At 44.6% G+C, this 25,747-nt stretch overlaps 1 protein-coding gene and 1 long non-coding RNA gene across 5 annotated transcripts in view; one reads left to right on the top strand and one right to left on the bottom strand.

The window, feature by feature from the left end:
- Window positions 1-204: 204 nt before the first annotated feature.
- On the bottom strand, window positions 205-16,376 carry LOC128352978 (uncharacterized). Of its 2 annotated transcripts, XR_008320753.1 has the most exons (4): window positions 15,071-16,376; window positions 12,943-13,038; window positions 8,592-8,688; window positions 205-5,367 (listed from the first exon to the last, which is right to left on the bottom strand). It is a non-coding gene; the product is annotated as an uncharacterized LOC128352978 (long non-coding RNA). The 2 variants fall into 2 exon arrangements; XR_008320754.1 differs by lacking the exon at window positions 12,943-13,038.
- A 2,469-nt stretch (window positions 16,377-18,845) lies between these two features.
- DELE1 (DAP3 binding cell death enhancer 1) overlaps window positions 18,846-25,747 on the top strand; it is a 47,927-nt gene continuing 41,025 nt past the window's right edge. For 2 of the 3 annotated variants that reach the window (XM_053313582.1, XM_053313581.1), the window contains exons 1-2: window positions 18,846-18,988; window positions 19,094-19,211. In XM_053313582.1, the coding sequence (XP_053169557.1) occupies window positions 18,958-18,988; window positions 19,094-19,211 (149 nt within the window). In that variant the 5' untranslated portion in view covers window positions 18,846-18,957. Of the gene's footprint in view, window positions 18,989-19,093; window positions 19,212-19,961; window positions 20,020-25,747 lie in introns of those variants that run through there. The other variant, XM_053313583.1, reaches the window with a different exon arrangement.

The following is a 25,747-nucleotide window of genomic DNA, read 5'->3' as shown; positions in this document are numbered from 1 at the left end:
CCTCAGTCACAGAGTCCTCCTTCAGTAGACCCCAGCGGGGAGGATGAGAGGGCATGTAAAAGGACAGATGACCACTTGAAGAACCAAAGTTACAGGTAAGCAACCTGTAGTGCTTAGACATGGTCTCTGTCTTTTACACTGATGGGCGCATAACAAGCTAGCACCCAAGGAGGAGGGAAGAAGTTGATAGGCATGAGACACAAGTGGAAGTAAACAAAGTTCTTTTATTCAAATAATTAGAGCAATTAAGAGAAAATAGCCTGCAGTACAGCTCTGCCAAATTTAGCATCATTACGAGATCTGGCATCAATTGCATAGTGCCACATAAAGGAATGAGGTGAAGCCCATGTAACAGCCTGACAAATAGTCTTTAACGGAACTGAACAGTCAAAGGCAACCGAGGCCATCACAGACCTTGAGGAGTGAGCTTTTATTACCTCCGGTAATTGTTTTTTTGCCAATTTATAACAAAGCTCAATACCTGAAACAATCCATCTGGATAATGACTGTGAGGACCTGCAGACCTTTACAAGAGCCCTCATAAGAAACAAATAGAGAAGAGGCCTTTCTCCATTGTGCTGACCTTTGAACATAGGAAGCGATTGCCCTCCGGACATCTAAACAATGCAACTTGAATTCCACCGGGAAGGACAAGTCCTTACAGACAAGTTAATAAGTTGGGAACAATGAAAGGTGGAGACAACCTTAGGGAGAAATTGAACATCAGGCCTGAGCACTACCTTATCCTGGTGAAATTGAATATATGGCCAATCAGACCTGAGCTCCCTGAGCTCACTCACTCTTCTGGCCAAAGTAATGGCCACCTTCCACATGGCTTGATTTAAGCCATGGGTTCAAAGGGCGGGCACAAAAGGCTGGCCAACACCACTGCCAAATCCCATGCTGGGGCCATAACAGGATCATCTGGCAGAGAATGGGACAACCCCTTCAAAAAACGTTTAACCAAGGGATGTTTAAACCAAGAACCCCCAGGACCAGGGCAGAACTCCACAATGGCCACTAAATGCACCCAAAGGGAGGACAACTTTAGGCCAGACATTTTTAAATGTGATAGAGAAGTACAAATATTTTGAACAGTCAAGTCAGACAAGTCAAAGTTTTGTTTAGTAGCAAAAGTCACAAAACGAGTCCACTTATGGCCATATGACTTTTCAAGCCACAATCAAGACCTTCGTAAATTCTGTGGGGAAGTCTGTGAAATCTTCCATGCAGTGATTCCCATTCTCGGAAAGCAAGATGACTAAACCAGCTGTCAGGGTTTTCAACAATCGTTTGGTCCTATCACCTCCCATCGGTCAGATGGAGGTCGGTATGTGTGCAGGGCTCGGTTCTCTTCCCAGAAGTGGAAGTCTGGGGGCTCTTCAGATCCTGAAAAGTCTGGAAAATCCCAGATGAACATCTGGAGAGACCTTTCTACAATCATCAAACTGGACGAAGAGAGGCATTCCACCGCCAAAGTACAGATGACCTGCTCTATTCTCTTTATCTTACCTAATAAATCTCTGAGGTGTTCACGGCCATGAGTTTGGCAGATCTATTCTTTCTTTCTTTCTTTCTTTTTATTGAAAGCTCTTGCCAGTTTTATGCTATCTTTACTTTGCTGGAGATCACAGCATTGCAATGCTAACAGCTTTCAGTTTTGTCTTGAAGAGCCTTTTTTTAAAAAAAAAGTCTGATATCCCAGCAATTACTTATTTCTTACTTTAATCTTGAACTCTAAACCATTTATAGCTTTCATCAGAGATCATTACGGGCTTTTTTGTTGTTGTTCTTGGGTGTCCCCCCCCACTTAAAACTCTTTGTGAACCCCCTCCCCCCGCTTGCCTTGAACTTCCCGGCAGACAGGAACTTACTATGGAGAAGAGGAATGGAGAAGATAGACTTGGAGAGAAGTATGCTTTTTCTCTTTTGATTCCGTGTTTTTATTTTATTGTTTTAAAGGCCACATATATAACTGGGATACGTATGTCTTACAAAGCCCTGCATGGAAAAATTCTGCTTACCTGCTTGCTGGGAGGCTCGACTCTAGAAGACTTTGCTTTGAACTAACAGTTTCATTTACAATTCCTTCTGTTTGCACGGCTGACAAAGTGTTTTATGGCTGAACAATCACCTTTTTGCCACTAGTTATCTAAGCTCTGATGGGGGAAATGAAAGTGTTGGAAAAAGAGTTTGCTTCTTTCATGCCAAGACTCTGACTTTATCTTGAAGAATTCCCATATATATTACTTGGTTGAGCTGGAGCGGTGAACATTTATTATTCCTCATTACTCTCATTCCTCATTACTTTCACTTTTACTGAATGTTGATCTCGTTAAAAACAGGCTGGGCTAACTGGTATTGGGAGAGACTGTTAAGATGTGTTTTACTATGAGATAAATTCAGAAGATTCTACCAGAACGGACCTGAAAGTTTTAACTTTATTTGAAAGTTTACTTGCCTCAGTTGTTTACCTTTTTGGGGTGTATTAATAGAACTATTTGGCTTTGGGGACTACAACTACGGTGAGGTTTTATGCGGAATGATTTCAACTGGAGCGATTTCTCTTAGAAAAAACCTGATAACCATTTGTTTTAGCCTCAGAAGTTAGTTCCGGCATTGCTTAGTCTCTTCTCTATGAGAGAATGTCCTTAGACATTGTTTCTAAGATTTCAAATTAACCCTTTGTGGTGTGCGTGGGAAAATTCTCAAAGCCTTAAGATTTTAATTCTGGTTTTCCCCCCCCCCCCATCTATTTAAAGCTTCTAACTTTGTGTATAAGTACATATTATACCTCTTTAATTGGCCTTTCAGTGTACTCCCTGTGTTTAATGTTTTCTTCATCAAATATTATTTAGGGAGTTCCACATAGGGTACAATACTGAAATAACCCCAATGTTCAAAATCTTAACTGAAAGAATTAATACATACCATTAGAAAAGAAAATGAAATATATGTGAATATTTAGGGTATTACTTTAGGATGGTAATTTTGAGTATAGCTTAATATTAAACCTTATTACTTAGTCTTTCAAGGTATTCCCTGTGTTACCTGTCTTTCTTATTTCAACCATCAATATTTAGGGAGTTCTAAATAAGATTTAATATGGGTATCAATCTAATCAGGAACTTAGTGGCATTATGAACCCGATGGTTTCAAAGACCCAAGGAAATGTCACATATATCTGCTTTTGGTTCTTTTTTTGTTTGTTTTCTTGCTCTCTAAGGAAGAAATGAGAATGCATTGGGAATTGAGGATTCAGAGAAGAACTAGGAATATTTTTGTAAACTTAATTCTAAGAAGCAAATTGACACAACAGAGCAAATATTTTTAAACATATGGCACAAGACTACCGGCTATACCCTATAATATGACATTATATGTTCTGAAAGGATATGAATGACAAACAATTGAAGATTACGCTGTCTCTCTTTTCTTAGCTCTAGTTTATTATTCTCTTTCCCCCGCATTATGGGCTTTTGTTACCCGTTATAAATACTTTATAATAACAGTTTGAGAAGTTTAGCTGGATGCAAACAATTGGAAGTAAACTGTGAAAGATTAGACATCTGTATAAGAGGGGTTATCTCACTGCTAAAGTTTGACAGTTTATGCTACTAGCTGTAGGTTATAAAGATTAGTCAGGACTGAATTTAGTCTCCCTCCATTTATCTCTCCGGCTTGTATGTTTGTCTTTTATTACATGAGGAGGGGGACTAATAGAGGTTTGGGCTGATCTTCGTTAATTATTTTACTATGGTTTTTTGAATACCAGTCTGTAATGAGATGGGATATTTGTACGTTGGTGGACATGTGGCCTTGTATTTACAACATGCATTCTACTTTTGCCATGGCAGAATTCGTATTTTCAGGTATTATTCTCTTCTCCATTGAATATTCCTGTTGGAAATCATTTTGCATACACAGTTGTCTAATAATTAATTGAATCCAGACGGAGTGTTCCGTGAGAGTTTTAAATCCTATTCTTTCTGACGAGTAGATTTATAGATGAGCCCATAGATAAGTTTTTTCTGTTCGGCTGTTTTTTTAATTTCCCATGGATTCTTCAGTAGGTAGCTGAATTGTCTTTGGAGGAGAGAGTCAGTATGAAGGGATTGGTGAGATTTAGGGTGTGATTTGAGCGCAGAGAAATGCATAACCAATTTATGTTTGGCCTGACAGTTCTTTCCTTATTGTATTGAAATTATAACAATATAATTGGCATTGAAGCACATTTAAAACTACATACCAGGACATATTTGAGACACATATCTGAGGTTCATTTTAAAAAACACATATAGGTGGAGCTCATGCCACAGAGTATTGGGGACATCTGGCTCTGTGCTCGAATTACTGGAATTACTGGTACTATTTTGTACGTCATTACTGGTACTATTTTGTACGTCATGGGCTGGTTCCCTCTTCCTTAGATTACCTGACAGTAGGATGATCAACCAGGTCTGGGCTGGTTTTTTTCTCCCTCCCCCACCTTTAGGGTTAGGGTTCAAGACTCTTTTATAGATAGCTACTGATCCCTAGTTAAGGACTTTCTTTCAATACTATTGTATTTTTCTTCTGCCTTGGTTTTGATGAATAAGACTCTGTATGTTGTTTGGTTTTGTTGGACTCTCAGAGATGTAACCTTTCTGCTTCCACTTATTATACTAATAAAAGCATTTTTTTTAAAAGAAAGAAATCTTCCATGCAGTGAGGTCCAGGGACCGAATTTCAGGGTGCAACAACCAACCATCCTGCTGGGACAGGAGATGAGGCTGGTAAGGAAGCCAGATGTGTGCCTCCGCCAGGCGCATGAGAACCAGAAACCAGGGTTTCCTGGGCCACCATGGAGAATAAGGGCCTGAACGTTTTCTGCTCTCAACTTCTGAAGCACTCTCAGTATGAATTGAACTGGTGGAAACAGATAGATGCAAATGTGTTTCCAGGAAAGGGAGAATGCGTCTCCTAGGGAACCCAGTCCCTGTAGAGGGCACACTGAGCATTGTCCTCTTATGCAAAGGTATCCAGAGTCTGAGTGCCCCAAACTGCAAATATCCCTTGAAGTATGTCTGGGTCTAATATCCATTCATGAGAGAGTGATCTCATTTGGTGTAAGCCATCTGCTTGCACATTCTCTTCTCCTTGAATATGGATCACATGAGGTGTTACTGCATGCCTGATGCACCAAAGCCACAGGTCGATGGAAAGGCACAGGAGAGCTCTGGCGCCCATGCCCCCTTGCTGATTTATATAAGCTTTGGCTGTAGCGTTGTCTGCCTGGACCATCACAGGGCACCCCCAGATCATAGGGAGAAAACCCTTTAAGGCACGAAGGACGGCCAACAGAAAAACGCCAAGAAGAAGATGCAACTACGTGAAAAAAAGAAAGAGATAAAAGACATGAAAGGGGAAGCAGGAGAAACAATGAATAGAGGAATATCACTTTCCTTTTTACTTGCTGCCGAGCCAGCAATCCTACAACATCTACTGAAGTGCAGATGGCGAAAACTGAGGTGATGAGGAGAGGCACAGCTGCATATAGCAGCTGGGGGTGGGGTTCCCACAAAAAACCGGGAAATAGAGCTTGTTAGATCCCGACAAGGTCTCTGTGCAAGCACAAAGCCCACCAGTGTAAAAGACAGAGACCATGTCGAAGAACCTCTTTTTTGGTGCCCAGAACTGGACACAGAATTCCAAGTAAGGTCTAAACAATGTAGAATATAGTAGAATCATATCTTCTTGTCATCTGGATACTATGCCTCTGTTAATGCAGTCTAAGATAACATTAGCTTTTTTTTTTTAGCAGCTGCATCATACTGCTGGCTCATCTTCAATTTGTTGTCCAGCAAGACAACATACATCCTTTTCATGTGAGCCAGTGTGGTGTAGTGGTTAGAGTGCTGGACTAGGACCGGAGAGACCCGAGTTCAAATCCCCATGCAGCCATGATACTAGTTGGGTGACTCTGGGCCAGTCACTTCTCTCTCAGCCTAACCTACTTCATAGGGTTGTTGTGAGGAGAAACTCAAGTATGTAGTACACCGCTCTGGGCTCCTTGGAACAAATAAAAATGCACTGCTGCCATTTCACATGCACTGCTGTCTCACTGATCCAATACTTGTGCATTTAATTTTTCTTGCCCAAATGCAGGACTTTACATCTGTCTCTGTAGAACTTCACCTTTTGGTTTTGGCCCAGTAGTCAAACCTGTTCAGATTTGATTGAATTTTGATTCTTTCTTTAAAGGTATTCCCTGCAGCTTGATTCTACCTTCTAAGGACTCCTTTGCAGCTCTGTGTCACCTGCAGGTTTTTTTTAAAAATAGGTTTTGCAAAGAATTCCCTCTGTTCCCTCTTCTAAGTGATTTATGAACATGTTGAATAGCACAGCACTCAGGACAGAGCCACTTAATCCCTCCCCCCATATTGGCATGAAGCCTGTTGCACGGGGGTCTGTTGCATGGGGGTCTGTTGCATGAGTACTCACTAGGTTCAACCAGCTGTGAATCCACCTAACAGTAGAATAATCTAGCCCACATTTATGAAGGATGTTGTCCTTCATGCTGTCCTGTGTAGACTGGCCATGACTGGAACTCTCTCTCACACACACATGCACACACGCATGCCTCTTTCTTCATGGCTGGTGAGAAGAGGCTACAGGGTCAGTGGGGAGGAAGCCTAAAAAAACTTACCTCCCCACAGATGATCCTCATTGAGAGTCTGGGCATGGAGATCACATACCCAGATGTGCAGCTGCCTCCTCAGGCAGCGCAGAGATCGGGGTGCCAGGAGGCATCGCCCCACCCCCAAGAACCCCCACAATGCACCGTGTGAGTGCACAGGGCATTATGGGGATCCTCCCTCCCCAAAGTTGGCCAGGAGCCCTGCAGCAAGCAGCCGGGGCTGGCAGACAATTACAAAAATGGGGTTAAGAGCTCTCAACCTCATTTAGCTTGCTCTCTCAACCTCATTTAGGAGGGTGGTTGGCTTGGCAGGTTTTCAGCCGAGGCTCTGCCAGGATTGGGCCCGATCCCAGTGGTTCTCACACATGGACAGGACTGGGCTTGGCTTTGTTAGCTCAGTTTTGCCTGAGTGTGAGAACAGCCTCAACCGCCCTGAGCCATTTTTGGAAGGGCGGTATAGAAATCAAATAAACAAACAAATAAATAGTGTCATTGCAAGTGATCAACACTGTGAAGCAACGCAGGATAGTGCTACGATACCTGGAAAAATTCAGCTCCAGGAAGCACATTAGCAGAATAACTGGTCTTCCCACACCTCTCTTTGTGTTTAAGATAATCTTGAGCCTTCTCTGTGCTTGCTGAAGAATAACACTGGGAAACTCATTGGGAACACTGGGAAAGTGTGAGAACAACTTTCCCTGCAAAAGATAAATACTTTGCAAGCCAAGCAACAAAGTAAGTGTGCATGCAGGTGCAGCATGGTTTACTTTGCCACTTTTTCTGAGTTTGGAATGGCATTAGGGGAGACTCAAAAGCATAATCGTAGATTGACTCATAATGCCATTCAAAATTCAGTTTTTTAAGTGGCAGAGTAAAGCAGGCTGTACCTGCATGAATCGTTTACTTTCCTTTTTAGTTGGTTTGCAAAGTTCACCTTCTGCTTCTTTGCAGGGAAAGATGTTCTCACTCTTTGCTCAGCTGCTGCCATCACCTTCTCGGATCCAATTCTCATATTCATTTTTTAATCTAAGCCCTCTCCAGAGAATATGGATTACAAGAATATTAGTGATGGCTGAATATGGCTTTGCAAAACTGTGAGGCAAGATATATATCTATAGCAGAACAGCAGATTGAGGGACTCCTAGATTTGTCTGCTAAGGATAAAGTTGCCTACAACAGAAAAAGGACCAAGTACGAAGTGGGGAAATGACTCGATTAGCAAGCCAGAGGTTGCAGGTTTGAATCCCTACTATTATGTTTCCCAGACTATGGGAAACACCTATATAGCAGTGATATAGGAAGCAGCAGAGATATAGGAAGATGTTGAAAGGCATCATCTCATACTGTATGGGAGATGGCAATGGTAAACCCCTCCTGTATTCTACCAAAGACAACCACAGGGCTCTCTGGTCACCAAGAGTCGACACTGACTCAACAGCATACTTTAACTAATGGTTCCTGGAAGGCTGTACCCTCTGCCTCCTAGTAAGAACCTAGAGCCTAGCCCTAGCAACAGGGAGCTCAGTTTCCCCCTCTATTCCAGAAAGCTACTGCATTGATCAGTTGCAGAATTGAGCGCTACAGAAGTGAGGAAAAAGACCATCAGACCCCACTCACATCCAGGGCTATAAGGGCTAAGGGGGAATTGTACCACCTCCACCTCAGCAAGCAAAGAAAATATCAGCCTGACCCACAACTGGATTTAAATGTTTGTCAACACTTCCCTATTCATTCCACATTTTAAAACCATGCAGATTATCCTTTCCTTCCATTCCCCTTCCTATGTGTATCTAGTTTCTTAGATTTTAAGCTAAAGGGCAGGGTCTCTGTCTCCCCCCACCACACTATTAATGTATAGCATTTAATTAATATAGGTTATTTATGTGTAATAAAAATAAGTTTTGATTCATACCTGAAAATAGAGAACACTTAATGTTGCCTGCGTACCACTACTTAGTGCAATCTTTTCCTCTTAGTGCAATTTTTCCTCCTTCATGGTTCTGAATAATCTGTGGGAAATTGGTTTAATTTTTTTTTTAAAGGAAAGCATCAAAACAGTGGCTGACATGAGGAAAATTACTCAAAGGCATCCAATTAAAAGGGAAAGTTAGGCAACCACTATCAATTACTATATGTAATAATTAGAGTGCTGGACCTTTTAAAAATCTTCAATAAATATTGAGCCACACAAAAAGTGTAAGTACAAAATACTTATGGTTTGGTCCCATAACTATTTGTTATGAGCCCAAGTAGTTATAATGTCATAACTACTTGTTATGAGTAAGGCTATGGTAAAGCTATTACCTTACCAGTTCTACCCTCTTCCTGTCAATACCATGTCAATATTCATTGACCTGTCTTTATACAGATTCAAGTTAAGCTGGTACACTGAAGTTCTGAAAGAGAAGGCACTGTTGGTTCTGAAAGAGAAGGCATTTAATTCTTATTCATACACAGCATCAGTGCATGAGCACTTAGAGCTATGCCAAGTATAATCAACCCTCTGGATTCAGCTGTGAAAGCTAGCTCAGGTTTTCCTGTGGCCCAAAGGACTTGTCCATGGTACTGAAATTGATATGCTTAAGTGCAAGAGACAATATCTATTTCTGCACGATACATTCTCAAAATACCCAGAGGAAAAGAGGAATTCATAATGGAGATTTTAAAACTCTGTGACATGCTGGACCCTGCACAGAGGTTTTAATGAGGGAGTAGGCAACTGACTCCATCAGCAAAAACTGGCTATTTTGCACAGAGAATAGGACTATCACATCACATGATCAAACAAAATTCTGGGAGTCTCACTGCCTCACTTAACATGATTATGACAGCCCCCTGTAACCACCATGTCATAATAGCCTGGTTTAAAAATAACGTATCATTCAAAGCTGAATTGCTGTCAATCTGGAAACCTGCCCTAGGGTAGGATGCAGAAAACACTAAGAGCCCAGCATGAGAAATCATTCCAACATTTATATGACTGGCTTACATTAATGACAATCATGGATTTCAGACTAACAATAGATTCAGAGCAGCATAGTACATTACTATTTAATATTATTCATTTACATTTTGCTTGCAGATGATTTAATAGATGAACTGAAAAGGAAATCACATCACAAGACCAATCTCTAAGGTTATTTCTAAAATTTCATGCTAGAAAGGCAGTTAATAAAATAATTTCATTGAATTTCTTTCTAGTCCTATCATAATCATCTTATCCTCAACACTGCATACACCATCCCAAGATCACTGTAAGTTTGTGTTTATGCAGAATGTAAACACAAATAAGCTGATCTAAAAGGCAGGGACAGTTTCCTAGAGAGGGAGGATATCAGCTTCCAACTTTACACTTTAAAATTTTTTTTGAGCTTATTACTAAGGAACCAAGGACACATCAACCAAACTAATAAACAGGTAATGTGATTCTTGTTTATTTCAAATGGTGCACCACTAGCTTATTTGTTAACTAGCAAGCTAACACCACTAGCTTGTTGGCTAATTACTGCCTTTATTAAGGCCTGAACATCCTATTGATCATAAAATTGAAACCATCTGGCAAATCTGCCTAACCATTTGCAGACATCAACTATGTGACAAGGCAAGAGACACTACCCCTCTAAACTTGGTGCAGATCCATTGAGAAATTGCTCAGGTACTGCAGTTTAAGAATTCTCCTATAAAGAGAGGTTTTAAGTGTTGGCTACCTTTCCCCCCCACAGATAACATAACTATATTTTTAATGCCTCTTTAATTGTCTCCAGAACCCCAGGTCCGTGCTGGAGTAGTGCTTTTTGCTTCTTTGAAAATCCCATCAAGTATTTTTTGATAATAATAAATACTATAATTAATATTACTATACTAATATTACTATAATAATATAATTAGTATTTAACGTTCCCATAATAACAGCCTAAAAACTACTAAGGTCTTTTAACATAGATTTTGCCCACTAAGGGTTTCATACAGTCCTATTAGTACCTAACTCCCCACTTCCCCAAACTAGGCCCTATTTAAAGATCTCTAAGTTCTCTAATAACCTGACCAAGAGTGTTGTGGGGGCTGACCTTCTGGTGTCTTCTGTTTGGAGTCAGACTCAGTGCTGTTTGGGCTAAGCAGACACCAGGACTCAGACACCAGGACTCAGTAGCTGAGGGAAGGGCAGGTGGGCACCAATAAGCCACCCACCCACAAAATCAACAAGTTTAGTATGAACTAATCAATCTACTTCCCTTTCACTGTCTCTACAACTGGGCTAATTTGGTTCAAATTGAGGTCTACAAGTTAGATCTCTTGCACCTCAAAAGTTCACACATCCATCCACTATCTTGGATCAGGGTGGATGACATCATCACAAATTACACCATTGGGGCATGCCTATGTGTACTGTAGCAAATTTGGTTCAAATCGGTTAGACTGTCCACAAGTTAATGCACTTGCACCTCAAAAGTTTAGGCGTCTGCCATCTTGAACTGGTGTGGATGACATCATCACAACACTGCAACTGGTTCAAATGGGTTAGACAGTCCACAAATTAGCCTGTCTTAGGACTGTCTAACCCAGAGATGTCAAACTGTGGCCTTCCAGCTGTTTTTGGACTACAACTCCCATAATCCCCAGCCACAGTGGCCAATAGCCAGGGATGATGGGAGTTATAGGCCAACATCTGCAGAAGGGCTACAGTTTGACATCCCTGGTCTATCCCATTGGTTAGGACTGTCTAACCCATTGGTTCAAATGGACAGTCCACAAATTAGCCGGCTTGCACCTCAGACATTCAAGCGACCACCATCTTGGATTGGGGTGGATGACATCACCACAAACTATGCTATTGAGGTGCCCCTATGTGTCCCTACAGCTGTAGCAAATTTGGTTCAAATCGGTTAAGCAGTTCACATTAGCCCATTTGCGCCTCAAAAGTTTACGCGTCTGCCATCTTGAATCGGTGTGAATCATCATAAACAACACTACTGAGGTGCCCTTGTGTGTCACTCACTGCAACTGTACCTAATTTGGTTTAAATTGGTTAGACAGCCCACAAATTAGCCCGCTTGCGCCTCAGATGTTCACGTGACCACCATGTTGAATTGGAGTGGATGACATCATCATACACCATGCCATTTGGACATCCCTATGTGTCCCTACAGCTCTAACAAATTTGGTTCAAAATGGTTACTCGGTTCAAAGGTTAGCCCATTCATGCCTCAAAGATTTATGCGCCCACCATCTTGGATTGGGGTGGATGGCATCATTACAAACTATGCCACTGAGATGTCTATATGCCTCCCTACAACTGTACCTGATTTGGTTCATATTGGTCCAGGCATTGCAAAGTTGGTGGGTGAGAAACACAGATGGCTACACACCCAATGCCTGGCGATTTCATAAGTCTACTGGAAAGTAGGCTAAAAAAGAAACAAGTTGTTCTAGTAAGAACTGTCAGCCAGTAGGTGTAGACATCTCTACATCTGGACTAAATTTGGTGTAAATAGAGGTCCACAAGTTAGATATCTTGCGCCTCAAATGTTCATGAGTCTGCCATCTTGGATCGGGGTGGATGTCATTATTACAAACTGCATCATTGAGGTGTCCCTGTGTGTCACTTACTACAGCTGTTCCAAATTTGGTTCAAATCAGTTAAACAGCCTCAGGTTAGTGCACTTGTGCCTCAAAAGTTTATGGTTCCATCGTCTTGAATCAGGGTGGATGACATCATCACAAACTACACCACTGTGTGTCACTCACTACAACTGTACCTAATTTGGTTCAAAACAGGCCGTCCACAAGTATGCCTATGTGTACCTACAGCTGTAGCAAATTTGGTTCAAATCGGTTAGACTGTCCACAAATTAATGCATTTGCACCTCAAAAGTTCATGCACTTATGCCTCAAATGTTCATGTTTCTGCCATCTTGAATTGGGGTGGATGACATCACACACCACGCCTATGTGTCCCTACAACTGTAGCAAATTTGGTTCAAATCGGTTAAGCGGTTCACAAGTTAGCCCACTTGAGCCTCAAAAGTTTACATGACCACCATCTTGGTTTGGAGTGAATGACATCATCACAAACTTACCACTGAGGTGTCCCTATGTTTCCCTACAGTTGCAGCCATTTTGGTTCAAATCAGTTAAGCGGTTCACAAGTTAACCCACTTGCACCTCCAAAGTTTACATGTCTGACATCTTGAACTGGTGTGGTACAGTCTGCAACTGTACCTAATTTGGTTTAAATAGGTTAGAAAGTCCATAGATTAGCCTACTTGTGCCTCAGACGTTCACATGGTCGCCATCTTGAATTTGAGTGGATGTCATCATCACACACCACGCCATTCGGACATCCGTATGTGTCCCTACAGCTGTAGCAAATTTGGTTCAAATTGGTTAGGTGGTTCACAAGTTAGCCCACTTGTGTCTCAAAAGCTAACGTGTCCACCAACTTGGATTGGGGTGGATGACATCATCACAAATTATGCCGTTGAGGTGAGATGGAAAATAAAAGAACCCACAACACAGCAGCATCCAGTTAAAGCTACTGCGGCTGCTGGTACAGTAAAAAATAGAAATAAAAAAGCAGTTGGGTTGGCAAGGAAATAAAGAACAGATAAGCCACAGGCCACCACCACTGCTGAGCTGCTGCAGTCTGTCTCTGTCTCTTCTCTCCTGAGGAACCAAAAATATGGCTCTTTCTGTCTCCAAGCTATCCCTTAAATACATTTTGAAAATCCTTCTTTTGGCTCCCCCCTCCTGCCTCCCCCCAACCAATGGGGGTACAGTTGCCCATGACAACACTTGATTTTGATGAAAACAAGCCATCCAAGAAAAAAGGAGATCGCAAGCCAATCTGAAGCCAGTGCCAGAAAACCAATCAGCAAGGGAAAAACAGGCATAGAAAGTGTCACTCGAAACATTCGAAATATTTTGACTTGAAATGGGGTAGTTTCATTTTAAGCTCGAAACAGGCCCTTTATTTAAAGAGTGTTTTGTTTCAAACTCAAAACACTCAAAATGAAAACAAACATTTCAAGCCCAAAAGCTTTGCACATCTCTAGGTCCTAGGATTGCCCTATAAGCCTATAAATGGCTATGAGCTGTGAGACAGAGTGCTGAAGCCAAATGGAATCAGAGAGGGACTAGGCTGATTGACCCCTCAGGCAACCAATCAGAGTACCCAGAGTGGGGAAGTCTTTTTCTTTTAGCTACTCAGAAGAATTGAATCACCATTTTTGTTAGAGAGGAGGTAAGCTGGCTGGCTGTTGATAAGTCTGATCTTTTGCTGGCTTCTTCGTGATGGTTTGTAGGGAGGAATGCAACCTCTGCTTTCTCTCCCTTGCTCTCTGATCTAATCTGTATGCAGAGCATTATGGCCCATTCTCCAAATGACATGGCATAAAACATTGAAAGGAACAGCAAACTGCAAGACTAAATCAAAAACTGGCATAAGAAGCCAGAATGTTATTTTAGGGCATGGATATCTAAGTAAAATAATTTTGCTTTTCAAATAATTGCAGAAGTGGCTTTCCATGTGGTTGTGGTGTAGAGAAGGAATGGATTCTGTTGGAAGGGGAATAATGTAAAAGATCCATTTGCTATGCAGAGAGCTAACCAGGTTTTTCTCTGGATTGGGGCCAGTTTCTGTAACATTAATATATCCACTAGGGGTTATGGTTCATTGGGCAAGGATTAAGGAAGTGATTTCTATACAAAACACTTGTTGCTTGCTAGGATGGACACACAGGCTAAGTAGTGGGCACCCAAAGAGGGCAGAGTGTCCTCATGCATCGTTGCTTCCCATGGTATCCTCTGCAACAAGCATAATTGAAAAACCTGTGATTTTTCTATTGTTTATGTGTGCATTTTTAAATAGGCAGCAGAGCTGCCCTTGTAACCTCAGAATAAATTTGTTCTCCACTTTTGTAGCTGAACTCTGCTTTACTTGTGGTGTATATAGATTTGTTTACTTTTACATGTATAGCCTGTGCTTCCTCCAAAAAGCCCAGAGTGGTGCACATGGTTACATTTCTACTCCCAACAGCCCTATGAGGGAGGTTATGCTGAGAGATAAGTGGCTGTCCCAGAGTCACCCAGTCAGAATACATTTACTCTCCACAGAAGTGGTCTTTTTTAGCTTGTCTGTGCTTTACTTGTGGCTTGTACAGATCTTTTCCTGTGTGTATGTGCTTGTTTAGATCCTGCCATGTTAGATACAAATCTACACAATACTGTAGTCCTGTTAAGCACTATAAAGCAACTGATGTTTTCCATATTTCTCTGTATCTCTACTGATGAGCAATTGAAATGTGTGTGTGTGTGTGTGTGTGCGTATATATATTTTCATCCCACTCATTAACTAAAAATTTACACTTTGCCAGTTATTGCTAAGGCACCCACCTAGTCCTGGCTCCATTTCTGCAGCTGCCCACAATTGGCTCGTCCTCTCACTGTGCCTCCACCCATCACCTGCCCTGCCTAGCACCCCACCTGCTGCTAACCACCAGCTACCATTGGCTCCCTATTTGAAGTAATGTTTGCCTTCCAACTTGGCTGGCAAACCAGAGTGTACTATGGGGCTGATTGGGATGGTTGAGGGCTGAAACTGTGCTTTGCTAATGGTGGGGGCATGGTGTACTATGGGGCTGGTTGGGGTGGTTGTGGGCAGAAGCTGTGCTTTGCTAATGGTGGGGGCATGGAGATTTCCCGCTGCTGCCAGTCGCAGGGGCTGCCCTCCAACTTGGCCAAGTGCTACAGTACACTCCGGCTGTTAAAAAGATAACTCTGTGCTGCAGGGCCGGCTAAGTTAGAAGGCAGCTACTATGATGGGAGGTGGAGGGCAGCCACTGCAACAGTCAGAAGTTGTGCTCTGAGATGACAGGTGGGAAATCACTGCTGCTGGTTCAGAGTGTTGCTCCCACGTGTCACAGTGGTTAATCTCCAACTCAGCTGGGCCTCACAGCACACACTGATGCTTAGCAAACCAGAGTGCACCACTGTGTGCTCTGTCAGTGGCAGCAGTGTGGATATTTCCTACTGCCACTAGCCATGACTCCTGCCTGTCACAATTGCTCTCCAACTTGGCCGGGCCCTGCAGTGTGCCATGCTCATCAAACCAGTGTGCCATGGGGCTGGCTGAGTTGGAGGGCAGCTGTGGGCAGGAGCTGTGCTTCGCCCATGGCAGTGCTGTGGATATTTGCAACCACCACCGGCTTGGAGTTTGGCTCTCACTTGTTGCAACAGGTGCCCTCCAAGTGATCCCATGGCATGCTCTGCCTAGTAAACCAGAGTGCACCACGGTGCTGGCTGAGTTGGTGGGCAAGAGCTCCACCAGTGGTGGCGGTGTGGAGATTTCCCACCTGCCAGCACAACTCCCATGTGTCACAGGGGCTGCCTTCAAACTGGGCTGGACCCTGCGGCGTAGTCTATTTGGCATTGCAGAGCTGGTTGAGTTGGAGGGTGACAGCTGTGGCGGGTGGGAGCTGCGAACGGCAACTTCCTCTCTAGAGCTTGGCTTCCACTTGTTGCAGTGGTTGCCTTCCAACTCATCACAATTAGGGGTGTGCATGGAATGGGGGGTTCCATTAAGGGAGGGGGAGGGTTTACTTACCCCTCCCGCGCTTTCCCCACTCTGGCCCCGTATTTACTTTACAAAGCGGGCGGCAGGATACCTCCCTGCCGCCCCTTTCCCCGCTGGTTCCTTGTTCTTTCCAAAATCAGGCGGCAGGATACCTCCCTGCTACCCCTTTCCAGGCTTGGCTGTAAAAGGCTTCTTAAAGCCTTTTGCAGCCAAGCAGGGAAAGGGGCGGCAGGGAAGTATCCTGGCGCCCGATTTTGGAAATTAGCCCAGCGGAAAAGGGGTGGCAAGGACCTCCCTGCCGCCCCCTTCCCCGCTGGGCTCCTTTTAGAAATCGGGCGGCAGGATACCTCCCTGCCGCCCCTTTTCCTGCTTGGCTGCAAAAGGCTGCCGTCCCCTTCCGCGCTGGCTGCTTGTTCTTTCCAAAATCGGGCGGCAGGATACCTCCCTGCCGCCCCTTTCCAGACTTGGCTGCAAAAGGCTTTAAGAAGGCTTTAAGAAACCTTAAAGCCTTTTGCAGCCAAGCAGGGAAAGAGGCGGCAGGGAAGTATCCTGCCGCCCGATTTTGGAAAGGAGCCCAGCGGAAAAGGGGCGGCAGGGACCTCCCTGCCCCCCCCTTCCCCGCTGGGCTCCTTTTAGAAATCAGGCGGCAGGATACCTCCCTGCCGCCCCTTTCCCTGCTTGGCTGCAAGCCCTCCCCCGCCCTTAATGGAAACCCCCACCCCAATCCTTCCGAATCGGACCGCCCCGTGTCAGGACCAGTTCGGAGGCCTGTAGAATGGTCTCCGAACTGGTCCGGGCACATCACTAATCACAATGGCTTAGTGCAACGGCGGGGTGGGGGGCTCACTCCCATGGCATGGTGCAGGGGGGTTGCTTTCTATCCAGGTGGCAATGGTGGCAGAGGTGTGGTGGGAGTCGCCTCTCCGTCCTCAACGATGGCAGAGTCACACCCACACTCCAGCCAACTCCAACCGGATTAGCAGCTGGGAAGCAGCAGGAACGCCACTCGTCACGCTGAGAATAGGCAGCGCTGCCACCGTGAGTTGGCCAGCGGGGGGGGGGGAGGCGAGTGAGGCGGCCCCTGGCGGGGCAAGGCGGCTCCTGGAGGCAACGCATGCAGTTTCTATTGTAGCTCAGCCAAGGTGCACAGAAAACCAGAGCATGTTGCAGGGCCATTTGACTTGGAGGGTGACTGCTGTGTTGGGCAGGAGCTGTGTTCCAGCTAGGGATGTGCACGGTCCGGAGCAGTCCGGACCGGCACTGAAGGGGGGCCTTTCTTTAAGGGCGGGGAGGGCTTGCTTACCCCTCCCGCCTCTTTGCCCCCTCCAGCGCCCGTATTTAACAGACTAACGGGGCGCTGGAAACCAGCCGCCCCTGCCCCCGCGAGCAGATTTATCCCCAAAACTACCAATACCCCTGCCACCGCCTCCCGCCAGCCCTCCCTCCCTCCCTCCCAGCTGCCCGCCCGCCCGAGTCCTCACCCGATGCTTTAGTAAAAAACGAGAGGAGCTACCGGACAGAGCTCCTCTCGCTAGGAAGGCCTGCTGCATACTGAAGGCGCTTTGCGCGCGCGCACAAAGCGCGCCGCAAAGGACACTGATTGCCGGAGGCCCGGTCTACCCGCCGGGAAAAGGCCGGGTAGAACGGGCCTCCGATCTACCAGGCCTTTTCCCGGCGGGTAGACCGGGCCTCCGGCGATCGGCGTACTTTGCGGCGCACGCATGCGCGCGCGCGCAAAGCACCTTCAGTATGCAAGCAGGCCTTCCTAGCGAGAGGAGCTCTGTCCGGTAGCTCCTCTCGTTTTTTACTAAAGCATCGGGTGAGGACTCGGGCGGGCGGGCGGGCAGCTGGGAGGGAGGGAGGGCTGGCGGGCGACGGCGGCGGCAGGGGTATTGGTAGTTTTGGGGGTAAATCTGCTCACGGCGGGGGGGGCGGGGGCGGCTGGTTTCCAGCACCCCGTTAGTCTGTTAAATACTGGCGCTGGAGGGGGCAAAGAGGCGGGAGGGGTAAGCAAGCCCTCCCGCCCTTAAAGCAATGCCCCCCACCCGGACCCGAACCAGCAAGGGCTGAACCGGTCCGGCAGTTCGGCCATTCTCCGGACCGGTTTTGACTCACCCCTAGTTCCAGCAGGCGGCAGATTCCAAGCAGGAATTTCTGCACGGCTGGGTCCCCTCATCTGCATCCGTCGCCGTCACCCCGTGCTGGGTCCTGCACACAGAACCCCATTGCCCTGAGCCCCACACCCCACTAAGAACTGCTCTGCAGGCAGTGCCGTGGCTAAAGCGTAGAGCACTGATCATTCATGCCGTACTTTTGCTAGGTCCGCTGTGCTCGATAGCTGAGCTTTCATTAACTAGTTTTCGCATAGGCCCATCTCCACCCCACCCCATTCCGTTTCTCTGCCTGTTTTAGCTTCTACCTCCTTATCACAAACTCCTCTTGCCCACAGGCGAAAAAAGAGGGTTGAGCTGGAGGTGAAGAAAAAAGATTGACACAACGAAGGCAACGAACCCTCAGCCATTACGAATCTGATTTACTTTAACAGACCGGATGTAGGATGTTCCCCTCAGTTCACTAATATGTGTTGTACGTGTCCTCTCTAGCTGTTTTGGAGGTATTTTCTATGACCGTTCTCCGTGTGCCTCAGGAGTGCTCTCCGAACCCACGTGATCTATCTCTATGATCCTGAGGGCCGGGAAGTGGAAAGATGTTATGGCGTTTGCTGTGGAGTTTCAGAGGTCTGTTTGCCTTTGGAAAAGCGGGTGATGGGCTGGGTTTTCTGGTAATGTATTTTCCCTCGCTCTTTACCACAGCTTGACAAGTCTCTCTCTCGCCTTCCACAGTGAGATCCCTTGGAGGAGGAGCTGCTGGTTTTCCCCGCCCTCGTCCTGTGACCCCGGTCGAGTCCCATGAGGGGGAGCCCCTGTTTCTTGACCAGGAACCCGCGCAGCCCGGCAGGAGGTGAGAGATGGGGTGGTAGGAAAACCGCTTTGCTCGGTGTAAGGGACTTCGAGCCCCACCAGAGAGAGAGAGAGAGAGAGAGAGCCTGAACTTCCGGTGTTACACAGAAAATTGTTGTTGGCTTATTTTGAGCATAAGAGCACTGGCTCCAAGGGAAAGATGCTTTTCTTTCTCAGGATGTTTTCAGCACTCCTAGTTAGGTGCTTGAGCAGAACGGGCCTTTGTGGACATGCAGCTAATGGTACATAGGGCAACTATGCCATATGCCATTAATGGGGGCAGCCTTGGATTACCAAGTGTGTTTATCTTGATACACAATGTCCAGGAATTTAAACAAGAAGTTTGCTTTAACAAATTTTATCAATTTTTCTTGTGCTTCTCTCCAGGCATTGTAGCATTATTTAAAAGTCCAGTATTCTTACCCCTTTGGGCACCAGTATTGCTGACTGGCTAGGTTGACTCTCTCTATTTGGTTTAGTAAACCTTTTCTCCTCCTTTCTGGATGTTTTTGAACTTTTATTGCGTATTAAAGAAAGTCATTGAAAAAGCTTTGCAGTATGGAAATGCGTATTTCATCGCCCTTATTTTGTATGAATAATGGCTTAGTTTTGAATAAGACAGTAGTCTTATTCAAAACTAAGCCATTATTAATACAAAATAAGTTCCACGTTGGATCATGAATTACTGACTGTTATCATGCTGAAGCCATTCCATAGTTTCTTATGAACAGCTGTAGCTTTCACCCCATAGGCAAGAACAAAAAATTGCATCAAAGCTAACCAGAAGTTTTGTCTCCAGGCAATGGAATGTGAGTCTAATCTAGTACTTTTATTTAAAAATGCAATAATTAAGAGAAGAGTGACAACCTGAACTTATGGAGAAATTGTATCAACAATGACCATAAACAAGTCTGGAGATGGGACTTCTTGATTACTTTCGGTGCCATGTTTTCTCTCTCTTGTTAAAGGATTTAAAAGCTGCTAATAGGAGGCAGTGGATAAATATGGGGCTTTATCATTGCTGTGATTTGGCTTCTGTTGGCCCCTGACTCCCAGAAACATAGCAGTAAATACAAGAGTTTGTACATTTTTAAGCACAGGTGTTTTGTCTACACTTCTAAAAATTACACTGCAAGTCTATAGTTGTTAGATGCAAGCTGGATTCACAACTGCCCTATAACATAATCTCCAGACATTGTATGGGACCTGAAGTTTGTAGTTTCTTTACTGAAAGAGGATTTAAGCACTGTAACTTTGCTTTTTATTGGTGAAATAAGATACAGGTCTCCACTATAATTCTGTACATGACACACGCTATCCAGTAGAGAGGGAACAGAAAAAAGATAAAGATATTTCAAGTGAACGCATTTCTTTAATACTGTAGTATCCATGTGTTGAAAACACTACAGTCAAAGGGATTGCACACCAACATCACTCAGGCTGCAGCAAAGGTGAATCTAACTAAAGTGACCTTCACTGCCCCCACAGAGTGCCCTTCCACACAGAGCCAGCATAGTTGAATGCAAATATGTTTTGCTTGTCCTACTTGAACAGTGTAAAATCAATAAAATAAAACAGGAAACCAACAGCCATTGGTTACTCTGGTATTTCTCTTGCTATGCATTGACCATGATTCTCTATGGGCTTAGCATAGCATGGATGTCTCTATGGTGAAATCCCTTTATACTTTGCATTGGAAGTTGCAAGTGAAAAGGGGTGTAGTTTTTTAATTTATTGCTAACTGCTTAACGGAAGCAGAAAGTAGGAATAAATTGACTGTTTGTAGCGTCACCCAAATTTCTGTGTTGAGATCAGGGCCTTTAATGTGCATAAATCCAGGAATTTGTAGTAGTCAGGTGGCTAGGTTTGCAAATGACTCTAAACCAGGGATCCTCAACGTTGGGCCCCCAGATGTTCTTGGACTTCAACTCCCATAATCCCCAGCCAAAGGCCACTGGGCCTGGGGATTATAGGAGTTGAAGTCCAAGAACATCTGGGGGCCCAACGTTGAGGATCCCTGCAAAACAGTTCAGAGTGATGTAAACCAAAACTAATTGCAAAGAGCTCCAAAAGAAAAACGGGTAACAAAATTTCAAGTAAAATTCAGTGTAAAAAAGCATAAAGTGATGCTTATTGAGGCAAAAAAATCCCAGCTTAATATACGTATATTGATGGTGTCTGAGCTGTCCATGAAAGAGTCCTTGAGATTGAGAAAACTTTGACACTGTATGGTAACTGTGAGAAAGGCAAATTCTGTGATCACTGATTTTCATCAGGAAAGGGATCAAAAATAAAACTGCTGATTTTATATCTATGGTGTGAGCACATTTGGTGTAGTCAGATTTGGAATACAAGTGGACCTCCTTATTCGTGGGGGTTCTGTTCCGCGGCTGTACCACGGATACGGAAACTGAATAAGTAAGCATTGATCCCTATGGGATCATGGGGGTTACATTCCCGGTCAGCCATTTTTGGCCGAAAATGCCCCCAAAAGACAGTTTTCATGGGGGGAGGGGGAGTTCCTTACCTGTCTCTGCTGCTTCCCCGAGTTGTGTTGTGCCCCCAAACAGCCAGAAAATGTTCTTTCCCCCCACCTCCGCATTTTTAAAATGGGAGCCATTCTATAGGTCCGAGTCCTAAGACGGAGACCAGAAATGACTTCTGGACTCATTTCCAGCCACCCCTGACCCACAGGTATGTGAGGTCAGTGTGTGTGTGTTTGTTTCACATATGCTGAGGTCATGTGTCATTTTCCCAACCACAGATAACAGATCCGTGAATAAGGAGGTTTACCTGTACTGTGTACAGCAGATGTTTACAAATTTTCTTGGCTCTAGGAACCAGCCCCAAAATTTGAGCCAGACTGTTCCATGGTGGGGCAGCCCAGATTCACCATAGTACTACTACTATGAGTATTTATATACCTTTCTTCAACCAAAGTTCTCAAAGTGGATTCCATAGAAACAAATAATACATAAATAATCTGGTCCCCAAAGGGCTCACTATCTAAAATGAAACATAAGGTTGACCCCAGCATCAGCCACTGGAGGGATGCTGTGCTGGGGCTGAATAGGGCCAGTTGCTCTCCCCCTGCTAAATAAAGAGAATCACCACTTTAAAAAAATGCCTCTTTGTCTTTAACAGTTGCTCAGCTACTCTGAGATCTGAGTGCTCCAGTGTCCTGCAGCTGCAAAATATGGCAGCATTTGTATAACAGCTTGAAAATTCAGGGTCTACTCTCCTTCCCATTCAGCATGAACAAATATCATTAGGTATATAGTCTTTTATTCAGGCAGTCCTGCCACACCCATGTTGTGCCTTATATATTTAGTCAAAGCATCACAAATTTAACATGCACCAATTGAATTAAAATAATTGATTCCATGATATACTAGTCATTTACCATGAGTTCTGTTTATTGGTGCCTGAATAGATTTTGATAGATAGATAGATAGATAGATAGATAGAGGGCAGGGGTCTGCAAAAAGTCAGGTCATGAGGGAGGAAAGAGCCCCTTCAGGAGAAGGAGGCTGCCATTGTGTGAATTAGATGAGGAAACAAGATCTGTTAACTCAGGGAGGGAGGGAAGGAGAGAGAGAGAGAGCATTTGTGCACTGGTACTGGATTGCTCCCCTCAGCCCTTGCCACAGCCTCCCTCACCTCAGATCTCCCCACCCTCACCTGAGCTGCACTCCTGCTCCTCCTTCTCCATCCCTCTTACCCCTCTTGGTCGTGGCTGCAGCATTCCTGCCGCCTATTGGCCAAGCTGCAGCCCCCTATCTTCAGAGACCTCCTCATCCAAGTCCTGCTCCTCCCCACAGGAACAGCAGCATTGGTTGACTGGGCTGTTCCTCGCTGTTGCCACCACCATGGCTGCTCGTTCCCCTTAGGCCGCTGACAGGCCTGGGTCTGTCCCTTGCCTTCCTGAATATATATATTCCTCTTTTCTACAATCAAGAACATCTTCCTACCAGAACAGTTGCATTCCAACTGACCTTAACCATCACAGGCTCCTCCTACTTATCTGCATATGGAATCCCCACTGCCCAATCAACATGGTGCTTCTGCTCTCACAGGCTCCTTCTCCCTATATGCATATGGAATCCCCACTGCCCAATCAGGTGCTTCTGCTTGCGAACTCTTTTAGCAAATTGCCTCCTTTCTGCCACGTCCCCACGCATGGCCTGTCTTAGTGAAATAAGTATATAAATAAAAAATGTTTGGCACACCCCAAATCCAGCATTTGACATGCAGATTACCAGAGCAAGGAAAAAAATCAAGAAACATGAAACATTCTAGGCTTTGCTCAGCCTCTGTTCATTCTTCATTCTCAGCTGCTTCTTATCCCCCTGCTAAGGAAAAGAGAAATCAGGGATGTTTAAAAAAAATCTAAGAAGCTTCACAGTAAAAAATATGCCTCAATCCCCACACTCTTCAGAAAAATCTGGTTGGAAATCTCCTGACCCTCATTTAAGCCCTAATAATCTTTTTAGAGGAGTGCTCTCTCTCACCTGTTACATTGCCTTCGGAGGGCCAGTTACCAAAAGATGGGAACAACATCTTAAAAGATCAGTCTGACAAAAAGACAGAACTTGCTTTAAAAGAAGCACATGAAGCCACAGCTTTGACACTTGCATTTTCCATTTTCTCCAGAGTGACCATTTTGTGATCGAGGAACTACTTCAGCATCCTCCTGTCATAAGAACAGCCCTGCTGGATCAGTCCCAAGGCCTATCTAGTCCAGCATCCTGTTTCACACAGTGGCCTACCAGATGCCTCTGGGAAGCCCACAAGCAGGAGGTGAGGGCATGCACTCTCTCCTGCTGTTGCTCCCCTGCAACTGGTGGTATTATTATTATTATTATTTTATTATTATTGATTTCTATACCACCCTTCCAAAAATGGCTCAGAGCGGTTTACACAGAAAAATAATAAATACATAAATAAGATGGCTCCCTGTCCCCAAAGGGCTCACAGTCTAAAAAGAAACATGATTGGGCGGGGGGGAAGTAACATAAGATAGACACCAGCAACAGTCACTGGAAATAATGTGCTGGGGGTGGATAGGGCCAGTTACTCTCCCCCTGCTAAATAAAGAGAATAAAGAGAAGGAGTCTTCTTGCCAAGTTAGCATCCTGCCTCTGAGGCTGGAGGTAGTCTATAGCCACCAGACTAGTAGCCATTTATATACCTGTCCTCCATGAATTTGTCTAAGCTGCTTTTAAAGTCATCCAAGCTAGTGGCCATCACCACATCCCATGGCAGAGAATTCCATAGATTAATGATCTGCTGTGTGAAAAAGTACTTCCTTTTGTTGGTCCTAAATTTCCCGACCTTCAGTTTAATGGGATTGCCCCTGGTTCTAGTGTTGTGGGAAAGGGAGAACAATTTCTCTTTGTCCACTCTCTCTACTCCATGCATAATTTTATATACCTCTATCATGTCTCCTCATAGTTGTCTCTTTTCCAAAGTAAAGAGCCACAGATGCTGTAGCCTTGCCTCATAAGGAAGGTGTTCCAGTCTAAGTGGCTAGATTTGGCTTTTTAAAAAGCCAAATTCTGGCTTACAGCCCATTTGACCCACGAGTATACCCCTTAGGTTCTGGCAACTCTGGTTCCAGTCCCCTGATCATCTTGGTTGCCCTCCTCTGCACTTTTTTGAATGCTACAATATCCTTAAGATATGGTGATCAGAATTGTATGCAATACTCCAAATGTGGTTGCACCATAGATTTGTTTAAGGGCATTATAATGTTAGCATTCTTATTTCATCTTATCTGGGGATCATACATCCCCTTCCTAATGATCCCTAGCATGGAATTTGCCTTTCTCACCACTGCCACGCATTGAGTCGACATTTTCAATGAACTGTCCACCATGACCCCAAGATCTCTCTCCTGGTCAGTCACCAACAGCTCAGATCCCATCAGCCTCTATGTGAAGTTGAGGGTTTTTTGCCCCAATATGCATCACTTTACACTTGCTTACATTGAACCGCATTTGTGATTTTGTCACCCACTCACCCAGTTTGGAGAGATCTTTTTGGAGCTCCTCATAATCTATTTTGGATTTCACTGCCCTGAATAGTTTAGTGTCATCTGCAAATCTGGCCACTTTTCTGCTCATAGCACCTTCTAGATCATTTATGGATAAGTTAAAGAGTGTTGGTCCCAGTACAGATCCCTGGGGAACCGCACTTCTTTCTTCCCTCCATTGTGAAAACTCTTCATTTATTCCTACCCTCTGTTTCCTGTCCTTCAACGAGTTACCAATCCACACATGAACCTGTCCCCTTATTCCATGACTGCTACGATTATTCAAGAACCTTTGGTGGGCAACTTTTTCAAAAACTTTTTGTAAATCTAAGTATACTATGTCAGTTGGATCACCTTTATCCACATGCCTATCACTGTTCCCTCTAAGGCATGCACATGTGCATGCGCTCACAAGTTTTTTGATGTCTGCTCAGTTCAATTTATATCCCGCTCATGGTGAATCAGGAAGGCCCCATTCTAAATGCAGGTGTGCACACACTGCC

The sequence above is a fragment of the Hemicordylus capensis genome, chromosome 4 (assembly GCF_027244095.1).
Source record: "Hemicordylus capensis ecotype Gifberg chromosome 4, rHemCap1.1.pri, whole genome shotgun sequence".
Lineage (NCBI taxonomy): Eukaryota > Metazoa > Chordata > Lepidosauria > Squamata > Cordylidae > Hemicordylus > Hemicordylus capensis.
The sequence above is the reverse complement of the archived record's forward strand: the minus strand, read 5'-3'. Positions and strand labels throughout refer to the sequence as shown.